This window comes from Cervus elaphus, chromosome 5 (genome assembly GCF_910594005.1).
Source record: "Cervus elaphus chromosome 5, mCerEla1.1, whole genome shotgun sequence".
NCBI classification, from domain to species: Eukaryota; Metazoa; Chordata; class Mammalia; order Artiodactyla; family Cervidae; genus Cervus; species Cervus elaphus.
In genome coordinates this window covers 113,858,368-113,878,715 of record NC_057819.1, presented here as the reverse complement: position 1 = coordinate 113,878,715, position 20,348 = coordinate 113,858,368, and the positions used below count along the sequence as shown (strand labels likewise).

Here is a 20,348-nt window from a genome sequence, read left to right as displayed (position 1 = left end):
GCAGAGCTTTAAACATACAGACTAAATAATACCCCCCACGCCCCCACCTTTTTATCTGGCTGAAGCCAGCTGGTCCTTAAGCAAAGGAAAAACTCAGGTCAGAGGTTCTGCTGGCCCCTCCAGAATACTCTCCTTAAAGTTAGCTTTTGTGATCACAGGCTCATTATGAGCAAGGCATCGTGCTGGGGCTTTATAAACACTTGGACACAGGGTCCCACAAAAACCCTGCAAAGAGGGAGTGGCTGTTACCATTTTCACCTGGGAATCAAGGCTTGAAGCCCAGTTTCTTTGAACTATATCCAAAGTCCATATTTTGGAAGCTTTGAAGAGGCAAAAATTAAACATGACAATGATTATGATAGTAGTTCTAAAATTGTGGTCCTCCAACCAGTAATACCAGCATCATATGAGAACTTGGTGGAAATGCATCTTCTTGGGCCCCACCCCCAGGCTTTCTGAATAAGCAGTCTGTTTCATTGAGCCTTGCAGGTGATTCTATGCATAATCAAGTTTAAGAACCATTGTTAGGGGGTTTATTTGGGGAGTGAGATCACTGTAGAAGGGATGGGCCTTACTCCCTGATCCCATGGATGAGGAACTCTTGATCCCATTGAGTTAGTGGTGAACATGTTAAGCAATGGTAATTGCTGAACTGGTCACTCTACCAGTCTAGAAAAGGCCAAACTCACCCACCCAAGCTCCCCTACAGGCTCCATTGGCAAGTCCTTCTGGCTGCCAAGCTTGGAAATCTAGTCAATAGACACGTGAACCAGAAGCTCCATATTTAGGAAGCCATGGCTAAGAAGAGCATGTCTCCAGAAAGCAGCATCAGACCTGGCCAAGTAGTAAGTAGTGAGTCCCGCATCACCGGAAGCATTCAAACAGGGCTTTTATAACCATGTGGTGAAGACATTGAAGAAGTCACTCAGGTATCTGATGGAGCTGGATAAGATGATTGTAGAGGGTCTTCTAGCCCCTCAAATTGATGACTTTCTGCTTTCTAGGTCTTATTAATCAGTGAAACTACAAACAGAGCCAATACACTGAATCCAGCAGCTGGTTCTTATCTTCCCTCTCTACTCCTTGAGCTCTCTGAATCAGAGTAGCTTGCTGAGAAATTTACAAAGTCTAGCTTATGGCTCTTGAGTCCAGCCCATCCTCTACAGGAGTGACCACAGCCCCAAGTCTCAGGGATGGAGAGGTTTTAAGTCAGAACCTGACTACTGTGCCTCCAACTGCTCTCAAGCCTGGAAACCTACCTGTTGGCCACTGTCTCTGTAGACAGGACTGATTTACTTGGGAGCCTTCAGGACTTGCATCGTAGGAAGCTCTGGAAGGTCAGAGGCTGTTCACCCTTCCCTCCCCGCCCCTTCACTGTGCCTCTGCTCTTTTCCCAAGTGTAGAGCTGTGTGGGCACAGGCGATGCATCCCTGAGACACATATCCAAGAGTAGGTCCCAATAAGAAAGACTGATCTCAATCAGTCTTAATTTAGCTCCCCAGCCCAAACACATTTGCTTCTCCCTTTGTACTTAAATAGCTCCTTTCATCCAACAAGTTCAAAGCCATTTAACAAAATAAAGCCACTTACTCTCGCACCATGAGAGAGGAAGGAAGCATTGTTCTTCCCATGTAAGCAGATGGAGAGAAGGTGAGTCATTCAGTGGTGGAGGAATTCTTCCGGGGACATGAAATGAGTCAGTGGGGCCTCAAGGTGACTGACCTGTGCTTCTTAAGTTCATATACAATGCCTTGTCATCTATAATTAAAATATTAGCTTTGATGAGACATTTTGTGTGTGTGTGTGTGTCTGTGTGTGAATGTGTGAAGTGGTTTGGGAAGAAATGCTGGGTAAAGGAGATAATTATGCTTGGGAAGGTGTGAAGCGCTTCCCTGGAAACCAAACAATCCATTATTACCATCATCACTACCATCACCACCACAATTATCTTTTTCATCATCATCACCATCGTCACCATTGCTACCCTCATCATCGTCATTACATATCTTCATCATTATTGTCATCACTGATGCTTACACTCACTGAGCTCTTACTAATTAGCCAGGCACTAATTTAAGTTAGGGATAAGTTTACATACATATATTCATTTAACCCTATAGCAATCCTATGAAGCCGATATTATTGTTATCCCCATTTTGCAGATGAGGAACCAAAGCTCAGAAAGGCTAAATAACACGCCCAAGGACACACAGCGACTCAGTGGGGAAGACAGGGTTCAGATCCAGGTAGTCTGCCTCCAGCGACTGTTCTTTCAACCATTGTGCTGTATAGAGGCCAAGTCTCCGTTTGTGTCAGCAGGACAACAGAACCGTAATCACGCCAATGTTTTGATTTGTTTTCCTTGAAGGGAATAAGACAGTGTTTGTGCTTGAGAATTCTTTCACATCTGAGAATTTATGCCGTAGAAGGTAGGTGCAAAGAATGAAAGTTCTATAGTATCTGAAAATAGCATGAGGACCCTGGCGATTTTGATGGTGGGAAATCATTAAAGAAGGCCAGTTACTCTCCTCCAACACTAGGACCACTTTGTCCACTCAGGTAGAGAAGAAGAGAAATAGAACCCTGTATGTATGTTCATCATTTCCATTTACAAAGTACTTTCATATCTGTTATCCAACTTGAGCCCCCACTCCCAAACCCTGAGAGAGACAGAACAGGTTCCACAATCTGCATTTTGCAGTGAAAGAAGTTCAAAGTTAGGGACTCACTCAAGTCCAAGTCTTCTCATTCCTGGCGCATTACCCTGAACCAAACTGCCAAGAATTTTACTGGAGGTACCTCTGGATAAAACTTTAGATTTAGACACTCTCCAAGGCTGGGGGGATGGTTGGATGGCTGGATGGCATCACTGGCTCAATGGACTTGAGTTTGAGCAAGCTCTGGGAGCTGGTGAAGGACAGGGAAGCCTGGTGTGCTGCAGTCCATGGGGTCGCAAAGAGTTGGATATGACTGAGCGACTGAATAACGACAATAAGTCTGGGGGGAGATGGCTGAGATGGGTTTTGCAGGGTCTGGGAATCTCTGAAAGGATAATCTTCCCAGTGCATCCTCTCACCCTGCAACGTCCTCTCCACCCACCACATTGCAGGCTGAGTCTCCTGGCCTCCTTCAGCTGAGGCTCCCCCTTTAGGCTATTTTTTGTACCCAAACCTCTCTTGCCTTCCTTCCCCTTTCCTCCCCCAGCTTGTCAGGCATCCTAAACATGTGGTTTGTTCATTCACATGAGCTTCAAGGTCCTCTGCCAAGAGGCCTCCACCACCAGTATCTCACTGATTCTGAGGGTGGCCACTGTGTCCACCTACCAGCAGGGTCACCCATCACCTCCATTTCTCCTTCCTAATATTGTTCCCTTTTCTAGAAAGAGGAAGCTTTTACACATGCTTGACTCAGCATTGCCTCTTTTCCATCTTCTGTCCCACGCCCCATGCCTGGAAGCCTCTTTCACCTGCTTTGAAACTTCATCTCAATGACCACAGATCCTACGGGGATGCTGCAGAACCACCAAGCAACAAGAACTGATATTAAAATAAAATAACTCATTACCAGGCCTGATTGAAGAAAAGATTCTTAAAGGGGTTAAGGTTCTAGTGAGATCAGTTATTTGAAGCCAACCGCTGAGTCACCTAGAGAGTAGAGTCACCAATAAATCTGTAGGGGACAAGGAGATAATCTGAAATGGCCTCATCCTTCACCTCCTGGCTGAGAATCATGAACTGGGCTGAAATGGCCTGACTGGAGTTTGGGGTAGGAACAAGTGTGGGAAAAAAGGGAGGGGGAAGGAAGGAATTGTTTTTTTTTTTTTTTTGAGGGGAGGTGAACGGCTCAATTATATTACCGTACATTAGAGTTAGTTACAGACTTGACTGCCTGCTCAGCGGGACTGAGAGCACATCATCTGCCTGTCCCCCACAAGTATCCCCCTCCCCACCCACCTCTGGCCCTCTGCCCCCAATCCCACAGTCCTGGGACTATGCCAGGCACTTAGTAGAAGTTCAAAAAGTGGTTACTGCCCTTAATGTCATATATACACCTTTCTAAATCCATTAAATACAAATAAATTTCCAAATGTCCGTATACCTTTAAAATATCTCCTCTCCTCATCTTCTTGTCATTTCTCATATATTTAGGGGACCCATGTTAGTTTGAGTTGTTCATACAAAGATAATCTGCTACAGGAACTGTGATTATTCTGTTTCAATTTCATCCCATGCCCAGCATGGAGAAGCTGCTCTTTAAATGTGCTTTGAAAAAACTGAACTAAGCAAAATTGTGGGTTTGATAGTCCAGGACTGCTCAGTTTCTCTCTGAGTGAATAAACTCTGAAAGTATTTCAATTAGGAGATCAAGAGAGTACCTGAAGTCTGCTCCTAATCTGTGTGAGACCATGGAGACCTTATAATCTTGGAGTCCCATGAAAATTGTTAATTGCTCAGTCATGTCCAGTTCTTTGCAACCCCATGCACTGTAGCCCACCAGGCTCCTCTGTCCACAGGATTTTCCAGGAAAAAATACTGGAGTGGGTAGCCATTCACTTCTCCAGGGGATCTTCCCAATCCAGGGATTGAACCCAGGTCTCCTGCATTGCAGGCAGATTCTTTACTGTCTGAGCCGCCAGGGAAGCCCCTCGAGTCCCATCTTCCCCACTAATTCAAGAAGGAAATTCACATAAGTCTATTGCTATTTTGAAAGCATTGCAAGAAAGGAGCTAGATTTACAAGGGATGGTAGCATTTTTGTTTACTTACCAGCTCTTCTGTCCACTGTCTCCCTCCTGAATTCTTGTGCCATTTCATCTTCTGCAGGGAAAAAAAGAAATCTCCAGGAGAAGCCAGCAGGTAACAGGTGTAACCTGTTCTTTGCTGCATCTTCTCTGTGGTTGCCGATTGACGGTGACCTGAAGATGTACAGGTGTGACTACCCCAGTTACTTTCTTCCTTTCTCTTCTACATAACTCTATCATTCAGGGACAGGTATCAGGGCCCCTTTAGACATTTTGCAGCCTGGATGTAGACAACAGTGCATTTCTCAGCCACGAACAAATCTAAGACTGGATCATAGAGGTGATGCTCTGGTCTGGACATCTTGCAACCATGTCACTTCTGTCCGAGGTCTCACAAACTATGGTCCCATGTCTGTAGATCTCTTCTGAGTCTCCATTTACATCTCTCAGGACACTCATCAGGGTGGACCACTCTTCGGTACCTTCATTTATGTTGTCTTGGTTACTTCTCAGCTTTCCATCCTCCAGGTTCCCTCACTTGAAGACAGGCTAGCTTCATCTGATCAACATGACCCATTGTGGTTCTGAGGATTCCTTCCAGGTTCCCTCCTTGCCTCTTCTTTGTAGTCTTATCTTTCTTATTAAACACATCTCTCCCTGCTTCCCCTTTTTCCCATTTCTTGGCTCTTTCTAAATTGTATGCAAGATATGTCCGCTTTTTTTGTCTCAATCCTTGAATCTTCTCATACTTAGAACCTAAACATTCTCCTTTGCTTAAAGCCTCCATGATGCTGCATTGGCCAATCAGTAGCTAAGACCAAAGAGCTTGGAGAATGCTGATGGCATTTAATCTGAGCTCCCTGGGTGGGGAGGAAGGCAGGACTGTGGTGCCTTGCTGGAAAGCCAGTGCTTTGGAGCAGGCTGACAAGAATTGGGAAGCAGGCTTGTGCTGTTCCTAAGGAGCAAATGCCCATCAGTCTGATTCACAGGGCTTTCCACTCATCCCAAGCCTGGATGAGTGAGACAGGAGCTCCTGGCCTTGAGTCCTTCCTCCGGGAAGTCTCAGTGATGCTTGCCTCAGGACCCACCTATTTCTCCCCCTTTAATTGCCTTGGAGGAAAACAAAGAGATTTTGATTTTATTGTTAAGTCCGGAGCTTTTGGTCTGAATGGCATTATAGTGAGTGGTGATAATGGCCTTGGAGAGAGGGTAGATGAAGGACCTTTCATCTGAGACAAAGCAGAGCACCACGTGAATACTATCATGAAAGCTTGCTGGGGGGAAGGACTCCAATAATCTGTCAATAAAACTGCCTCTGTAGGGCATCCAAAGCCACAGCTGAGGCTGGGGCTCTGCTCCCCAAGGGGCAGGTGGTACCTGGTGGTGCAACATTTGTATGTTCAGAACTTTGGTCACCCCTTCCTCAGACCTTCTAGTGCCTTCAGTGACTCCAAGATTGTCTTGGAAAATTCCCATTAGCTGTGTCTCCTCATTTTCTCTCCTGGGTACCCAGGTCCTTGGATTCAATGTCATGACCACGGAGCCCCCTCCCTTGGCACCTTTCAACCTTTGGTTCTTAAACCAGGTAGTAGGTAACCCAGTAAGGCTGATGGTGGGAGCCTGGGACAGGGTACGATGCATCTTCCTGGTGTGTCAATTATACTTGGAGAATTGGGCAAAATGTTAGAAAGTCTAACTGGAAATTTTAAAACATTTTCTGTTAAAGCCAAATGAAATTCTCATGCTTGAGGGGCTCCTTTGGACTATCTCCTAGACTTACCACTCACTCTATTCTAACACAATGGTTAGATACCTCACTGGAAAAGTTTTGCAAGCCTAGCTGTATTCCTTTCTCACACCTGCCTCCAGAGACTTCCTTAGTTTTAATGCATTTATATGGATTTCTCAGCTTGCATTTTCTCAGCCTTCTTTCTAAATGATCTCTTCTTCCAGAATCTTCCTTGTTCTCATTCTCAAACTAATTATCAAAGCCTCTATCTTTAAAATTCCTCTACAGTCCTTTTTTCTTTTGCCACACCTCAAAGCATATAGGATTTTAGTTCCCTGACCAGGGATTGAACCCATGGCCCCTGCAATGGAAGTGTGGAGTCTTAACCACTGGGCTTCCAGGGGAGTCCCTTCTCTACAGATCTTTTTAAATTTTATTTTTTTAATTAATTAAAATTTATTACTTTTTAAAATTTATTTTTTTAATTGGAGGGAAATTGCTTTATGATATTACATTCATTTCTGCTATACAGCAAAGTGAATCAGTTATGCATATACATATATCCGGGTTTCCCCAGTGGCTCAGCCGTAAAGAATCTGCCTGTAATGTGGGAGACTTGGGTTTGATCCCTGAGTCTGGAAGATCCCCTGTAGGAGGGCAAGGCTACCCACTCCAGTATTCTTGCCTAGTGAATCCCATGGACAGAGGAGCCTGGTAGGTTACAGTCCTTAGGGTCACAAAGAGGTGGACACTACTGAAGTGGCTGAGCATGTCTGCACACATACATATATCCACTCTTTTTTAGATTCTTTTCCTTTTACAGTCCTTTTGAGTGATAGGCAGGTAGCGTTACACAAATAGCTGTCTATCCTTCTTGGCTGTGGCCCGAGTCAATTCTCATCCACCTCATGTCTTCTAAGGCTTGGATGCTACATTGTTGAAGGATTCTTGTCTCAAAGCAGATGCAAAGGGAACCATTTGGTCTGAGGACACTTGTTCCTTGATTCAATCCTAGTCTCTCCCTGGAAATGCCAGGTGGGCCAGGAGGTGAATTTGATCATGGTTTTACCAGATCACGTAACACAAAAGAATGTCATTGGATGGACTAACTCCCAATTAACAAGGGCAGATCCTCAGGCTAGACCATGTGGCTTCTTTGAAGGTCTACCGCAGGACTCTGATTTCATGGGTGCACAGCCTGAAGAGTAGTTCTGACTTAACAGGAAGCCAAGTAAAAAAATTTATGGGACAAGGGACTCTTCTGAGGAAGGCCAATAACAGATTGAAGGGAAGGGCATTTGAAAAGCAGTGAAAAAAATAAAAAGAAAAAAGACATTACATACTGTGTCCACACCCTCTGGGGATGGGGTATAAATGCTCCACAGAGGCAGAAGGCTCACAAGCTCTTTGGAGAACTTGGACTCTGTGTTCAGTCGGGCACCTCTCTCCCCCCAGCACCATGTCTTACAACTTCTGCCTGCCCAACCTGAGCTTCCGCTCCAGCTGCTCCTCCAGGCCCTGCGTGCCCTCCAGCTGCTGTGGCACCACCCTGCCCGGGGCCTGCAACATCCCCGCCAACGTGGGAAGCTGCAACTGGTTCTGCGAGGGCTCCTTCAATGGCAACGAGAAGGAGACCATGCAGTTCCTGAACGACCGGCTGGCCAGCTACCTGGAGAAGGTGCGGCAGCTGGAGCGGGAGAATGCAGAGCTGGAGAGCCGCATCCTGGAGAGGAGCCAGCAGCAGGAGCCCCTCTTGTGCCCCAGCTACCAGTCCTACTTCCGGACCATTGAGGAGCTCCAGCAGAAGGTGAGGGGCCTTACTGTCATCTCTAAGCAGGGGGCATGCGCCAGGATTCTCAATCTGGGGGAGAGAACTGTGTTTTTTGCATCCAGGCCATCTTGATTCTTGCTTCCTCCTTTTACCTTCAAAATGGCTTTATAAGCATTTTAAAAGAAATTAATGATTTTATAGCTATTTTCAGTCCTCACCCAGCAACCTCTCATTCCCCAGATCCTGTGTGCCAAGTCTGAAAATGCCAGACTGGTGGTGCAGATCGATAATGCCAAGCTGGCTGCAGATGACTTCAGGACCAAGTAAGTGGTTCAGATTTCGCATGGGTACCCACTCCTTTTGTTCAGTCTCTCATGAAAGAAGAGGGTTTTCCATGGCTGACTGAACAGCAGTCAATCCATCAATCATGAAGGATTCTGTAGAGGATTGGGGGCACCAAACAAAGGAGGCACAAAAGTAGATGAGGACTCAAGTCAATTTGGGGATCAATATTGGGTCTTGACTGAGCCTCCAGCACCCTGCCTCTGTCTCCTGGGTCTACTCACTGCCGAAGGGGAAAGGCAAGGTGATTGGGGTTATCCAAGATCATTCCTGTGAGCCTTTGGGATCTGCTAGCTACCGCTCTGACCCTATCCTTGTGCAGGTATGAGACAGAGCTGGGCTTGCGGCAGCTGGTGGAGTCAGACATCAACGGCCTGCGTAGGATCCTGGATGAGCTGACCCTGTGCAAGTCTGACCTGGAGGCCCAGGTGGAGTCCCTGAAGGAGGAGCTGATCTGCCTCAAGAGCAACCATGAGGAGGTGAGACCAGAGATGAGAAATGAAGAAGCCTGACTCAGCCTCAGGCCTAGGGCAGCTTTAGTGACTTGGGGTGGTGGAATCAGGGATAAGAATCTTTCAGATTTCTTTGAAAACACCAAAATTTCATGATGAAAGAAAACATTGGGAGATGAAACCTATCCATGCTCCCAGATAAGCTGTATCTTTCACTCGAAATTGGGGCATCACTTTAGTTTCCCAGGACACCTCCCTGGGCTTGTGATTGGCTGCTGATCTGTAGAAGTCCCAGCACTGCTCTGATATGCCATTCGAAGCCATCTCTCTTCCCCAAAGCCAAAATATCAGTCCCGGTGAATCAAAGTCTCTATTCTTTCAAAGTCTTGATGAAAAATGATCCAGGGTTCCTTCTGTCTCCTGGGAGGGGTCATGACAATATCTTCTTGATGGCAAGAATGGTTTGATATGCAACCTGAATTATACAGCCAATTATTTTTATTTATGGGGTTATCTGCCACCAATCTACAACCTGGGAAATTTGGGTATTTATATATCCTTGAATAACCCCCGAGCAAACCCCTGGAAATTTTTTTTGAATCCAAGGATCATGACACAGTCATGGTGGGAAGGAGCTGAACACACAGAACACAGACCACTTTACCTTCTGCTGTCATAGCTGTTCTACTAGAAGTTCCTTTTCCAAGGAAATAGATGAATAGGATGTCAACAAGCAGTGCCATTTCTTAGGTTACACTCTTCATTGAGGATCACTCTTGCATTTTCTGCATCCACAGGAAGTCAACACCCTGCGGAGCCAGCTGGGAGACCGCCTCAACGTGGAGGTGGACGCCGCCCCCACTGTGGACCTCAACCGCGTGCTCAACGAGACCAGGGCTCAGTATGAGGCCTTGGTGGAGACCAACCGCAGGGACGTGGAGGAATGGTACATCAGGCAGGTGAGCAGCTCAGCACGTGGTGTCTCAGGACCCTCGGCCCCTTGGGGCCCTTCAGGCAGGGTCTGAGCCTGCCTTCTGCCCTTTGGTGTTTCAGACTGAGGAGCTGAACAAGCAGGTGGTGTCCAGCTCAGAGCAGCTGCAGTCCTGCCAGACGGAGATCATCGAGCTGAGACGCACGGTCAACGCCCTGGAGGTGGAACTTCAGGCCCAGCACAACCTGGTGGGTATTGATGAGACTCCTGGTGAGGAGGTGAGGTCAGGGAGTCAGGGGCACTGGGATGCCCTCCGGGCCACCCGCTCCTGAACTCTTAGAGCTTGTGACTTATTTGGAAGTGATGGAGAAGTCCCTGAAGGAGCAGCTCTGTGACCTTCCTCCCCTTTCCCCCTGACAGAGAGACTCCCTGGAGAACACCCTGACGGAGACGGAGGCCCGCTACAGCTGCCAGCTGGCCCAGGTGCAGGGCCTGATTGGCAACGTGGAGTCACAGCTGGCGGAGATCAGGAGTGACCTGGAGCGGCAGAACCAGGAGTACCAGGTGCTGCTGGATGTGCGGGCCCGGCTGGAGTGTGAGATCAACACGTACCGGGGACTGCTGGACAGCGAGGACTGCAAGTGAGTACTGAGCAGGTGTTTGGTGAAGCCCTGCGCACACAGGCATACTTCTTAGTTGGACTCCAGGCAAAGACTGCATACTTTGGAGAGGAAATTATGCCTTCACACCAGACATGCTCAAACAGAGCTCAGAAAGCAATGTGGTTAACATTAAAACATAAAATGGCATGAACTGCTTGAGGGATACACTGAAATTGTACAGCCAACTCTGCAGTCTACTGTGATGATATTGATATGTGATCAATGACATTTCTTACATTTTGTAATACCATACTGTGTAGAGGGTGTGTTTCCAAATGCTACCTCATTTGCCGCTAGAGTTAACCATGAGGCCGACAGGATCAGTATTCTCATCATTCTATGGATGAAGGGATTGGGGCTTGAAGAAGTTTAGTGACTTATCCAAGGTCACCAGCTAGGAATGGACAATGTTGGGAGCTGAGACCAGAGTTTCTGTCTCTGTCCAGCACTTTTGATAGCATATGACAGGAAGACCATTAACATTGATAGTGAGCTTTGTATCAGGGGAGCCTGTGACCTTCTCTGTTATAGGTCGGGTCAAGTCCCAATGGGCAGTCCACTCTTGGGGTCTCTCTGGTTACATCAGAAGCCTCCCTCAATTTATATCATTCCCTTTCTCCAGGCTGCCCTGCAATCCCTGTGCCACGACCAATGCATGCGGCAAGACCATCGCACCCTGCATCTCCAGTCCCTGCAACCCCTGTGTTCCTGCTGCCCCCTGCACACCCTGTGTCCCCCGCTCCCGCTGTGGGCCCTGCAACTCCTACGTGCGCTAGAGTCCAGCGGTTCCCCGAGGAACAAGGAGACAGGGCCCAGGGTTCTGGAGCTATGACCTGGCCCTGGTTCATTCCACCAAACAAGCCAGAAAACACAATGTGCATGGCTGGAGCTGCCCAGGGGGGGAATCCAGAAGCTCACCTGACCTCCTCCAGATGATCCCTGCTCACACTTTCCTTCACTGGGGACTGTTTCTTCTTGGCTTGTCCAGAGCGCCTGCCCACGTGTCAGCAACCCTCCCTTGTAACCTAATAAACTCAATTTCCTTGGCAAAGTACATGCCTTTCTCATTGGTATTCATTTGTCTCACCACACCCATTGCTTGAGCGGTCTGTAAAAGGCCACTTGAAAGCAGAACCTTACATATAATGGCTTGAGTCTTGGATAGGAAAGCTCCTCCAGGCCTGGTGGGCAGATGGCTGGTCCCATGGGTGAGGAGGGGTGGGCAGGAAAGGGGGCAGGACAACTGCAGTGTGGTTCCACCTCCCCTTGGCCATTCTTGGATTTTCTCCCTCACCCCTCTTGACCAGGACATCTCCTAGAGTTGATTGTATCCGAAACTAAAATGAAGAGGCATGAGCTGGGGGCTGGAAAGAGGCTATGCAAATCTCATCTTTTCTCAGCTGGAAGTTTTATTTCTTTTTTATTGGAGTATAATTGCTTTACAGTGTTGTTGGTTTCTGCTGAACAACAAGGTGAATCAGCTGCGTGTATACATACAGCCCTTCCCTCTTGAGCCTCCCACCCACCACACCCCCTTATCCCACCCCTCAAAGTCATTACAGAGCATCGGGCTGAGCTTACTGTGCTATGCAGCAGCTTCCCACCAGCTGTATTTTTTTTAAACATGGTAGCATATATATGATAATGTTACTCTCTCAATTAATCACACTTCTCCCCCTGGCCATGTCCACAAGTGTGTTTTCTACATCTGCATCTCTATTCCTGCCCTGCAAATAGGTCCATAGGCATCATTTTCTATATCCCATATATATGCATTAATAGACAATATTTGTTTTTCTCTTTCTGACTTACTTCACTCTATACTCAGTAGGAAGTTTTACATCTGGCACTGTATTACCTGTGTTACTGGTGGTCCAGGCAGCCTCAGGATCACACAGTGAAGGGATGCCCTGGCTTGCCTGCTGTGCCCTGGACTTCCTGCTTCCTCCTGATCTCCTTCCTGGGGATCATAATCAGCCTGGGCTCCAGCAGTTTGCTGCCCCTCCTCTGGGGCTCTGGGGCTCAGAGACCCCACCAGCTTTTCTGTTTATACTCCTACCTTTCTCTATCCAATCCAACCAGTACCTGCTGGATACCTACGCTATGTAGACCCTGGATGGTGGGGAAGGGAGAGACACATCATGAAAGATACAGTCCTGGCTGCAGGTTGTTTTCAATTCAGTTCAGTTCAGTCTCTCAGTCATCTCCAACTCTTTGCGACCCCATGGACTACAGCATGCCAGGCCTCCCTGTCCATCACCAACTCCCAGAGTTTACTCAAACTCACGTCCATTGAGTTGGTGATGCCATCCAACCATCTCATCCTCTGTGGTCCCCTTCTCCTCCCACCTTCAATCTTTCCCAGCATCAGGGTCTTTTCAAATGAGTCAGTTCTTCGCATCAGATGGCCAAAGTATTGGAGTTTCACCGTCAACATCAGTCCTTCTAACGAATATTCAGGACTGATTTCCTTTAGGATGGACTGGTTGGATCTCCGTGCAGTCCAAGGGACTCTCAAGAGTCTTCTCCAACACCACAGTTCAAAAGCATCAATTCTTCAGTGCTCAGCTTTCTTTATAGTCCAACTCTCACATCCATACATGACTACTGGAAAAACCATAGCCTTGACTAGACAGACCTTTTTTGGCAAAGTAATGTCTCTGCTTTTTAATATGCTGTCTAGGTTGATCATAACTTTTCTTTCAAGGAGCAAGCGTCTTTCAATTTCATGGTTGCAGTCACCATCTGCAGTGATTTTGGAGTCCCCCCAAAATAGAGTCTACCTCTGTTTCCACTGTTTCCCTATTTGCAGGTTGTTTATAAAGTCTTAAAAGGGATCTTTTATCTAAATTGAATCCCCAATTACTGCTATTATAAACTAGTCCCTGGCACTGTGAATACTCAGGCTGGCACTGCAGGCAAATCTGAGTGCTGACCATGACATCAGTATTCAACAAGAATGGGCATCTTGATTTAACTCTAATGGAGAGCCTCCAGAAAGGAACACAGTCCTGCCAACACCCCAACTTTTAAAAAATTTCTGGTAAAATACAGATGACATAAAATTTACCATTTTAACCAGTTTTAGTGTACAACTCAGTGGCATAAGGTATATTTACATTGTGGTGCAACCATCACATCTATCCATCTCTAGAAATTTTTCATCATCCCAAACTGAAACTCTGGACTTACTAAACAGTAACTGCCCAAACTCCCCTGCCCCAAGCCGCTGGTAATGTCTATTCTAATTTCTGTCCATAAGAATTTGACTCTTTTGGGTACCTTGTATAAAGAAATGGAATTGTACATTATTTGTTCTTTCGTATCTGGCTTTTTTCATTGTATACTGTTTTCAGGTTCATTTGTGTTGTAACATGTACTGAAATTTTTCTCTTTTGTTTTTTTAAAGTTAAAAATTCCTTAATTTTTTTTATTCCTGGTACCACTACCACAATTTACAGGGCAATATGCCTGATGTAATGAAAAGAAAGAGACAAAACTACAACAAATAAAAGACCTTAGGAATGTACATCTAATTGACACTACATTGCATTAATCAATAGCTGCACTTTTTGCAAACTGTTGCTAAGACAGTCCTGAACAAGATGGGTTTCCTGTTTAAGCTGCAGTAACTTTTCTGACTATGGATCATCGTTCCTTCTGTGGCAGATTTTTACAGTTCCTCTAATACATTTGGGACAACTGTCTCAAACTAACCTGCAGCTCTCCTGACAACTCCTTGCTCTCTCTCCTGCTAAGAACTGTAGCCCTTTTCTTCTGAGTATTTAGAACCTTCTGCTGCCATATCCACCACTTCCATCACTAGATCCATAACTATCACCATAGGGACTGCACGAGGTTCTTCCATCAAAACTACCTGCTTTCATGGGGCATAATTTGATTGCTGTTGTCCACTATAATTTTCAAAATCATTATAGTTTCCACCACCACATAGTTAGCTCCAAAATTTCCTCCTTCATTGTAACCATCATATCCTCCACCACCACCACCATATCCACCACCTTGGTTTCCATATTCTGGTCCAACACCACCATAGCCCTCTCCACTACTATAACCAGGACCACAGCCATAGTTGTCACCATCACCTCCAAATTCTTTTAAAGAGTGAATAAGGATTTCATTTTATATATATAAAACATTTTGTTTGTTCATTCATCCACCAATGGATATTTTGTGTTATTTCCACTTTTGGTTGTTGTGACTAATGCTGCTATGAACATTGGTGAACGTATGTCTTCTGTTCAAGTCCCTGCTTTCCATTTTGTGTGTGTGTTTTTTTTTTGTGTATGTGTGTGTACCTAGATGTGGAATTACTGCGTCATACAGTAATTCTATATTTAATTGAGAAAACCCAAGACTCTTTTCCATGGTAGCTGCACCATTTAATATTCCCAGAAACAATGTGCAAGGATTCCAATTTCTCCCCAATACTCATTTTCTGCTTTTTAAAAAAGTTGTAGAACTTCTTTATAAATTCTTGACATTAATCGCTTATTAGATATATGATTGGTGAAAATATTATTCTCCCATTCTGTGGGTTTCCTTTTCACTCTTTTCATTTTCTCTTTTTAAAGATTTATTTATTTAATGGCTGCACTGTTTTTTTTAAAAATTTTTTTTTCAATTGGGGGAACATTGCTTTACAATGGTGTGTTGGTTTCTGCCATACAACAACGCATATCAGCCATAATTATACATATATCACCTTTCTCTTGAGTGTCCCTCCCCTCCTCCAACACCACCCCTCTAGGTCATCACAGAGTGCAAAGCTGGGCTCCCTGTGTTACATAGCAACTTCTCACCGACTATCTATTTTATACAAAGTAATGTATATATGTCAATGCTACTCTCTCCATTCTTCCTGCTCTTTCCTTCCCCTACTGTGTCCACAAGTCTATTTTCTATATCTGTGCCTCCAGACTTTCCTGCAAATAGGTTCATTAATACCATTTTTCTAGATTTCATATATATGTGTTAATATATGATAATTGTTTTTCTCTTTCTGACTTATTTCACTCTGTACAACAGGTTCTAGGTTCATCCACTTCACTAAAACTGACTCAAATTCGTTCTTTTTTATGGCTAATTGCTCTGGGTCTTTGTTGCTGCACATGAGCTTTCTCTAGTTTTGGCGAGTGGGGGCTACTCTCTAGTTTTGGAGCATGGGCTTCTCATTGCAGTGGCTTCAGTAGCTGCCAAGCACAGGCTCTAGTGCCCGGGCTCAGTAGTTGTGGCACATGGGCTTAGTTGCTCCGAGGCATGTGGAATCTTCCGTAGTAGTTCAGTCACTAAGTTGTGTCCAACTCTTCGTGATCCCATGAACTGCAGCACACTGGGCTTCCCTATCCTTCACTATTTCCTGGATTTTGCTCAAACTCATGTCCATTGAGTCGGTGATGTACCGGGATCGAAACTATGTCCCCTGCATTGGCAGGCAGATTCTTAACCAATGGGCCAGCAAGGAAGTCTCTCTTTATTTTTAATTTTTGTAAAGTTCATTTTACCTACTTTTCCTTTTGCTACCTGTGCTTTTGGTGTCATCGCCAAGAAATCATTGCCAAATCCAATGTCATGAAGAGTTTCTCTTACGTTTTCTTCTAAGAGTTTTATTGATTTTGTTCTTATGTTTAGGTCTATGATCCGTTTTGCAAAAGACATCACTGGAATTTTGATACCGAGTGCATTGAATCTGTAGGTTGCTTTAGGCGATAATATCTTTGTAACAACATTAAATCTTCCAATCCATAAATATGGAATCTCTTTCCATTTACAGTGTTGTTGCTGTTCAGTTGCTAAGTCATGTCTGACTCTTTGTGACCCCATGGACTGAGCACCCCAGATTTCCCTGTCCTTCATTATCTCTTGGAGTTGCTCAGACTCATTGAGTTGGTAATGCCATCCAACCAACTCATCCTCTGTTGTCCCCTTCTCCTCCCACCCTCAATCTTTCCCAGCATTAGGGTCTTTTCCAATGAATCTGCTCTTCTTATCAGGTGGCCAAATAATGGAGCTTCAGTTTCAGCATCAGTCCTTACAACAAATATTCAGGATTGATTCCCTTTAGGATTGACTGGTTTGATCTCCTTGCTGTCCAGAATACTCTCAAGAGTCTTCTCCAGCACCACAATTCAAAAGCATCAAATGTTCATCACTCAGTCTTCTTTACGATCCAACTCTCACATCTAAATGACTATAAATTATTTTATAGTCATTTTTCATGACTACTGGAAAAACCATAACTTTGACTATAGGGACCTTTGTAAGCAAAGTGATGTCTCTGCTTTTTTTTCTTCATTAAAAAAATAAATTAATTTATTTTAATTGGAGGCTAACTACTTTACAATATTGTGGTGGTTTTTGCCATACATTGACATGAATCAGTCATGGGGGTACATGTGTCCCACCATCCTGAACCCCCCTTTCACCTCCCTCCCCACCCCATCCCTCTGGGTTGTCCCAGAGCAACTGCTTTGGGTGCCCTGCTTCATGCATCAAATTTGCACTGGTCATTTATTTTACATATGGTAATACACATGTTTCGATGCTATTCTCTCATATCATCCCACCCTTGCCTTCTCCCACGTAGTCTATAAGTCTGTTCTTTACATCTGTATCTCTTTTGCTGCCTTGCATATAGGGTCATCGTTACCATCTTTTTAAATTCCATATATATGTGTTAATATACTGTACTGGTATTTCTCTTTCTGGCTTACTTCACTCTGTATAATAGGCTCCAGTTTCATCCACCTCATTAGAACTGACTCAAATGCGTTCTTTTTGGTAGCTGAGTAATATTCCATTGTGTGTATGTACCACAACTTCCTTATCTGTTTGACTGCCAATGGATATCTAGGTTGCTTCCATGTCCTAGTTATTGTAAACAGTGTTGCAATGAACATTGGGGTACATGTGTCTCTTTCAATTCTGGTTTCCTTGGTGTGTATGCCCAGCAGTGGGATTGCTGGATCGTATGGCAGTTGTTTCCAGTTTTTTAAAGAATCACCACACTGTTCTCCATAGTGGCTGTACTAGTTTGCATTCCCACCAACAGTGTAAGAGGGTTCCCTTTTCTCCACACTCCCTCCAGCAATTATTACTTGTAGGCTTTTGGATAGCAGCCATTCTGACTGGCGTGAGATGGTCCCTCACTTTAGTTTCGATTTGTATTTCTCTGATAATGAGTGATGTTGGGCGTCTTTTCATGCGTTTGTTAGCCATCTGTACGTCTTCTTTGAAGAAATGTCTGTTTAGTTCTTTGGCCCATTTTTTGATTGGGTTGTTTATTTTTCTGGCATTGAGCTGCGTGAGTTGCTTGTATATTTTGGAGGTTAATTCTTTGTCACTTGCTTCATTTGCTATTATTTTCTCCCATTCTGAAGGCTGACTTTTCATCTTGCTTATAGTTTCCTTCATTGTGCAAAAGGATGTCTCTGCTTTTTAGTACACTGTCTAGGTTTGTCATAGCTTTTATTCCAAGCAGCTTTTAACTTCGTGGCTGCAGTCATTGTCCACAGTGATTTCAGAGTCCAAGAAAATAAAATCTGCCACTGTTTCCACTTTTCCCCCAGAAGTGATGGGACTTTATGCCATGATCTTAGTTTTTTCAATGTTGAGTTTTAAGCCAGCTTTTTCACTTTTCTTTTTCATCCTCATCAAGAGGCTGTTTAGTTCCTGTTTGCTTTCTGCTATTAGAGTGGTATCATCTGCATATCTGAGGTTATTGACATTTCTGCCAGTAATCTTGATTCCAGTTTGTGATTAATCCAGCCTGGCATTTTCCATGATGTACTCTGCATATAAATTAAATAAGCAGAGTGACAATATATGACTTTGACGTACTCCTTTCCCAATTTTGAAGCAGTCCATTGTTCTATGTCTGGTTCTAACTGTTGCTTCTTGGGAAGTCTTCTTTAATTTCTTTTGGCAATGATTTGCAGTTTTCAGTGTATAAGTTTTTTGCCTCCTTCATTATGCTTATTCTTAAGTATTTTATCCCTTTTGATGCTATTGGAAATATAATTTTCTTCCTAATTTCTTTTTCAAATTGCTTATTGCTAGTGTTTAGAAATGCAACTCCATACCTTGATTTTAGACCCATGTCAGACTTCTGATTTATAGAACTTTACAATAATACATTGTATTGTTTTAAGTCACTATATTTGAGTTCATTTGTGACAGCAGGTATAGGAAACAAATATAGCTTGCATCTCTGGAATATTGACTACAAGTTAGGTAAAATACTAGTAACTTAACTAATCTTTGCAAGTGCTGCAAATTAAATTCATTGTACAGATGAGGAAACTGAGCCTTAGAAATATGCTCCAAATCATAGTTAGTCATTAGCAATTATGGGATTTGAACCAAGTTCTATCTATATTTATCCATAAGATACTACTATAAAGTGTGGAGAATAATTTAAAAATTGGAGCAGATTGACACATCCAGGTCAGTGTGTGCTCAGTCATGTTTGACTCTTTGTGACCCCATGAACTGTAGCCTGTCAGTCTCCTCTGTCCATGGAATTTTCCAGGCAAGAATACTGGAGTGAGTTGCCACTTCCTACTCCAGGAGATCTTCCTGACCCAGGGATTGAACCAGCATCTCTTGCATCTCCTGTATTGGCAGGGGGTTCTTTACCACCACACCATCCAAGTCACTGACTAGTTTCAAAGTTGTCTTCTACACACAAATTCCAACTAGTTTTTGGCAAATCTATTTAGGAAATTGCTTTCCAGTCAATTATGAGCCACAATCATATAGAAAAAAATTTTTTATTATCTTATTTCATTGTCTACCTGATTCATAAGATTTCCTTTTGAACAAATTTCAAAAAATCAAACCCATTAATAAATTACAAAGATTTGCATAAAAAACCCTGGGTATTAGAAGGATATGTGAAAGTGAAAATGTTAATTGCTCAGATGTCTCTTTGTGACCACACGTGGCGAAGCTCGCCAAGCTCCTCTGTCCATGGAGTTCTCCAGGCAAAGATACTGGAGTGGGTAGACATTCCCTTCTCCAGGGGATCTTCCCAACCTGTAAATCAAACCTGTGTCTCCTGCATTATAGGCAGATTGTCTGAGCCACCAGGGAACCCCCTTAGAAAGATATAGACTTTGTCAAAACAGAAAGGTCTAAACATGCTCTGAGCAGAGAATATCAACAGAATAAAGGATAAATTCTGGCCAGGGACAAAGCTTTTTGGATCTGTAAACTCTGCCATTTTTTTTTTTTAATCTCTTTGTAGCTACTCCTTAGTTTTATAAATAAATGTCCTACAGTCCCTTAGATACTCTCACGTGGCTTTTAAATTGCTTATAGGTGCTCATCACCAAACACGCACACCAGGATGTGGTTCTCAACTTGATTGTGCTTTGGAATAATCCAGAGCACTTAAAAATATGCCGAGGCTTGAGTTGGCCCTCAGAGAATCTGATTTAATTGGTCTGGGATGTAGCCTGGCTACTGGGAATTTTTGAAGCTATGTATATAGTTCTAATGAGCCAGTTTGCCAGGTTACCAGAATCTGGATTCTAGTTCTAAATTATCTTGCCTCAGCTCTGTGTCCTTGGACAAACATGTAGTCTCTCCAAGCCTCAATTTTTCCAAAGGTAGAGTGGACGTAACACTCTCCTCTCTATTGGCTTTGTACATCTACCAAGATGATCATGGAAGATCATGTTTATGGAAAGACTTTGCA

General features: G+C 44.2%; 1 protein-coding gene across 1 annotated transcript; it reads left to right on the top strand.

The window, feature by feature from the left end:
• The first annotated feature begins 7,866 nt into the window (after nucleotides 1–7,866).
• On the top strand, nucleotides 7,867–11,681 carry LOC122695077 (keratin, type I microfibrillar 48 kDa, component 8C-1). Its single transcript, XM_043904560.1, has 7 exons — nucleotides 7,867–8,276; nucleotides 8,481–8,563; nucleotides 8,905–9,061; nucleotides 9,832–9,993; nucleotides 10,088–10,213; nucleotides 10,386–10,606; nucleotides 11,250–11,681. The coding sequence occupies exons 1-7, from the start codon at nucleotides 7,929–7,931 to the stop codon at nucleotides 11,401–11,403; spliced, it is 1,251 nt and encodes a 416-aa protein (XP_043760495.1). The 5' UTR covers nucleotides 7,867–7,928; the 3' UTR covers nucleotides 11,404–11,681.
• Nucleotides 11,682–20,348: the final 8,667 nt, after the last annotated feature.

Coding starts and splice junctions, on each gene's coding strand:
- LOC122695077 (XM_043904560.1), top strand. CDS start 7,929: ATGTCTTACAACTTCTGCCTGCCCAACCTGAGCTTCCGCTCCAGCTGC. Junction 8,277..8,480: donor TTGAGGAGCTCCAGCAGAAG/GTGAGGGGCCTT, acceptor CTCATTCCCCAG/ATCCTGTGTGCCAAGTCTGA. Junction 9,062..9,831: donor TCAAGAGCAACCATGAGGAG/GTGAGACCAGAG, acceptor CTGCATCCACAG/GAAGTCAACACCCTGCGGAG.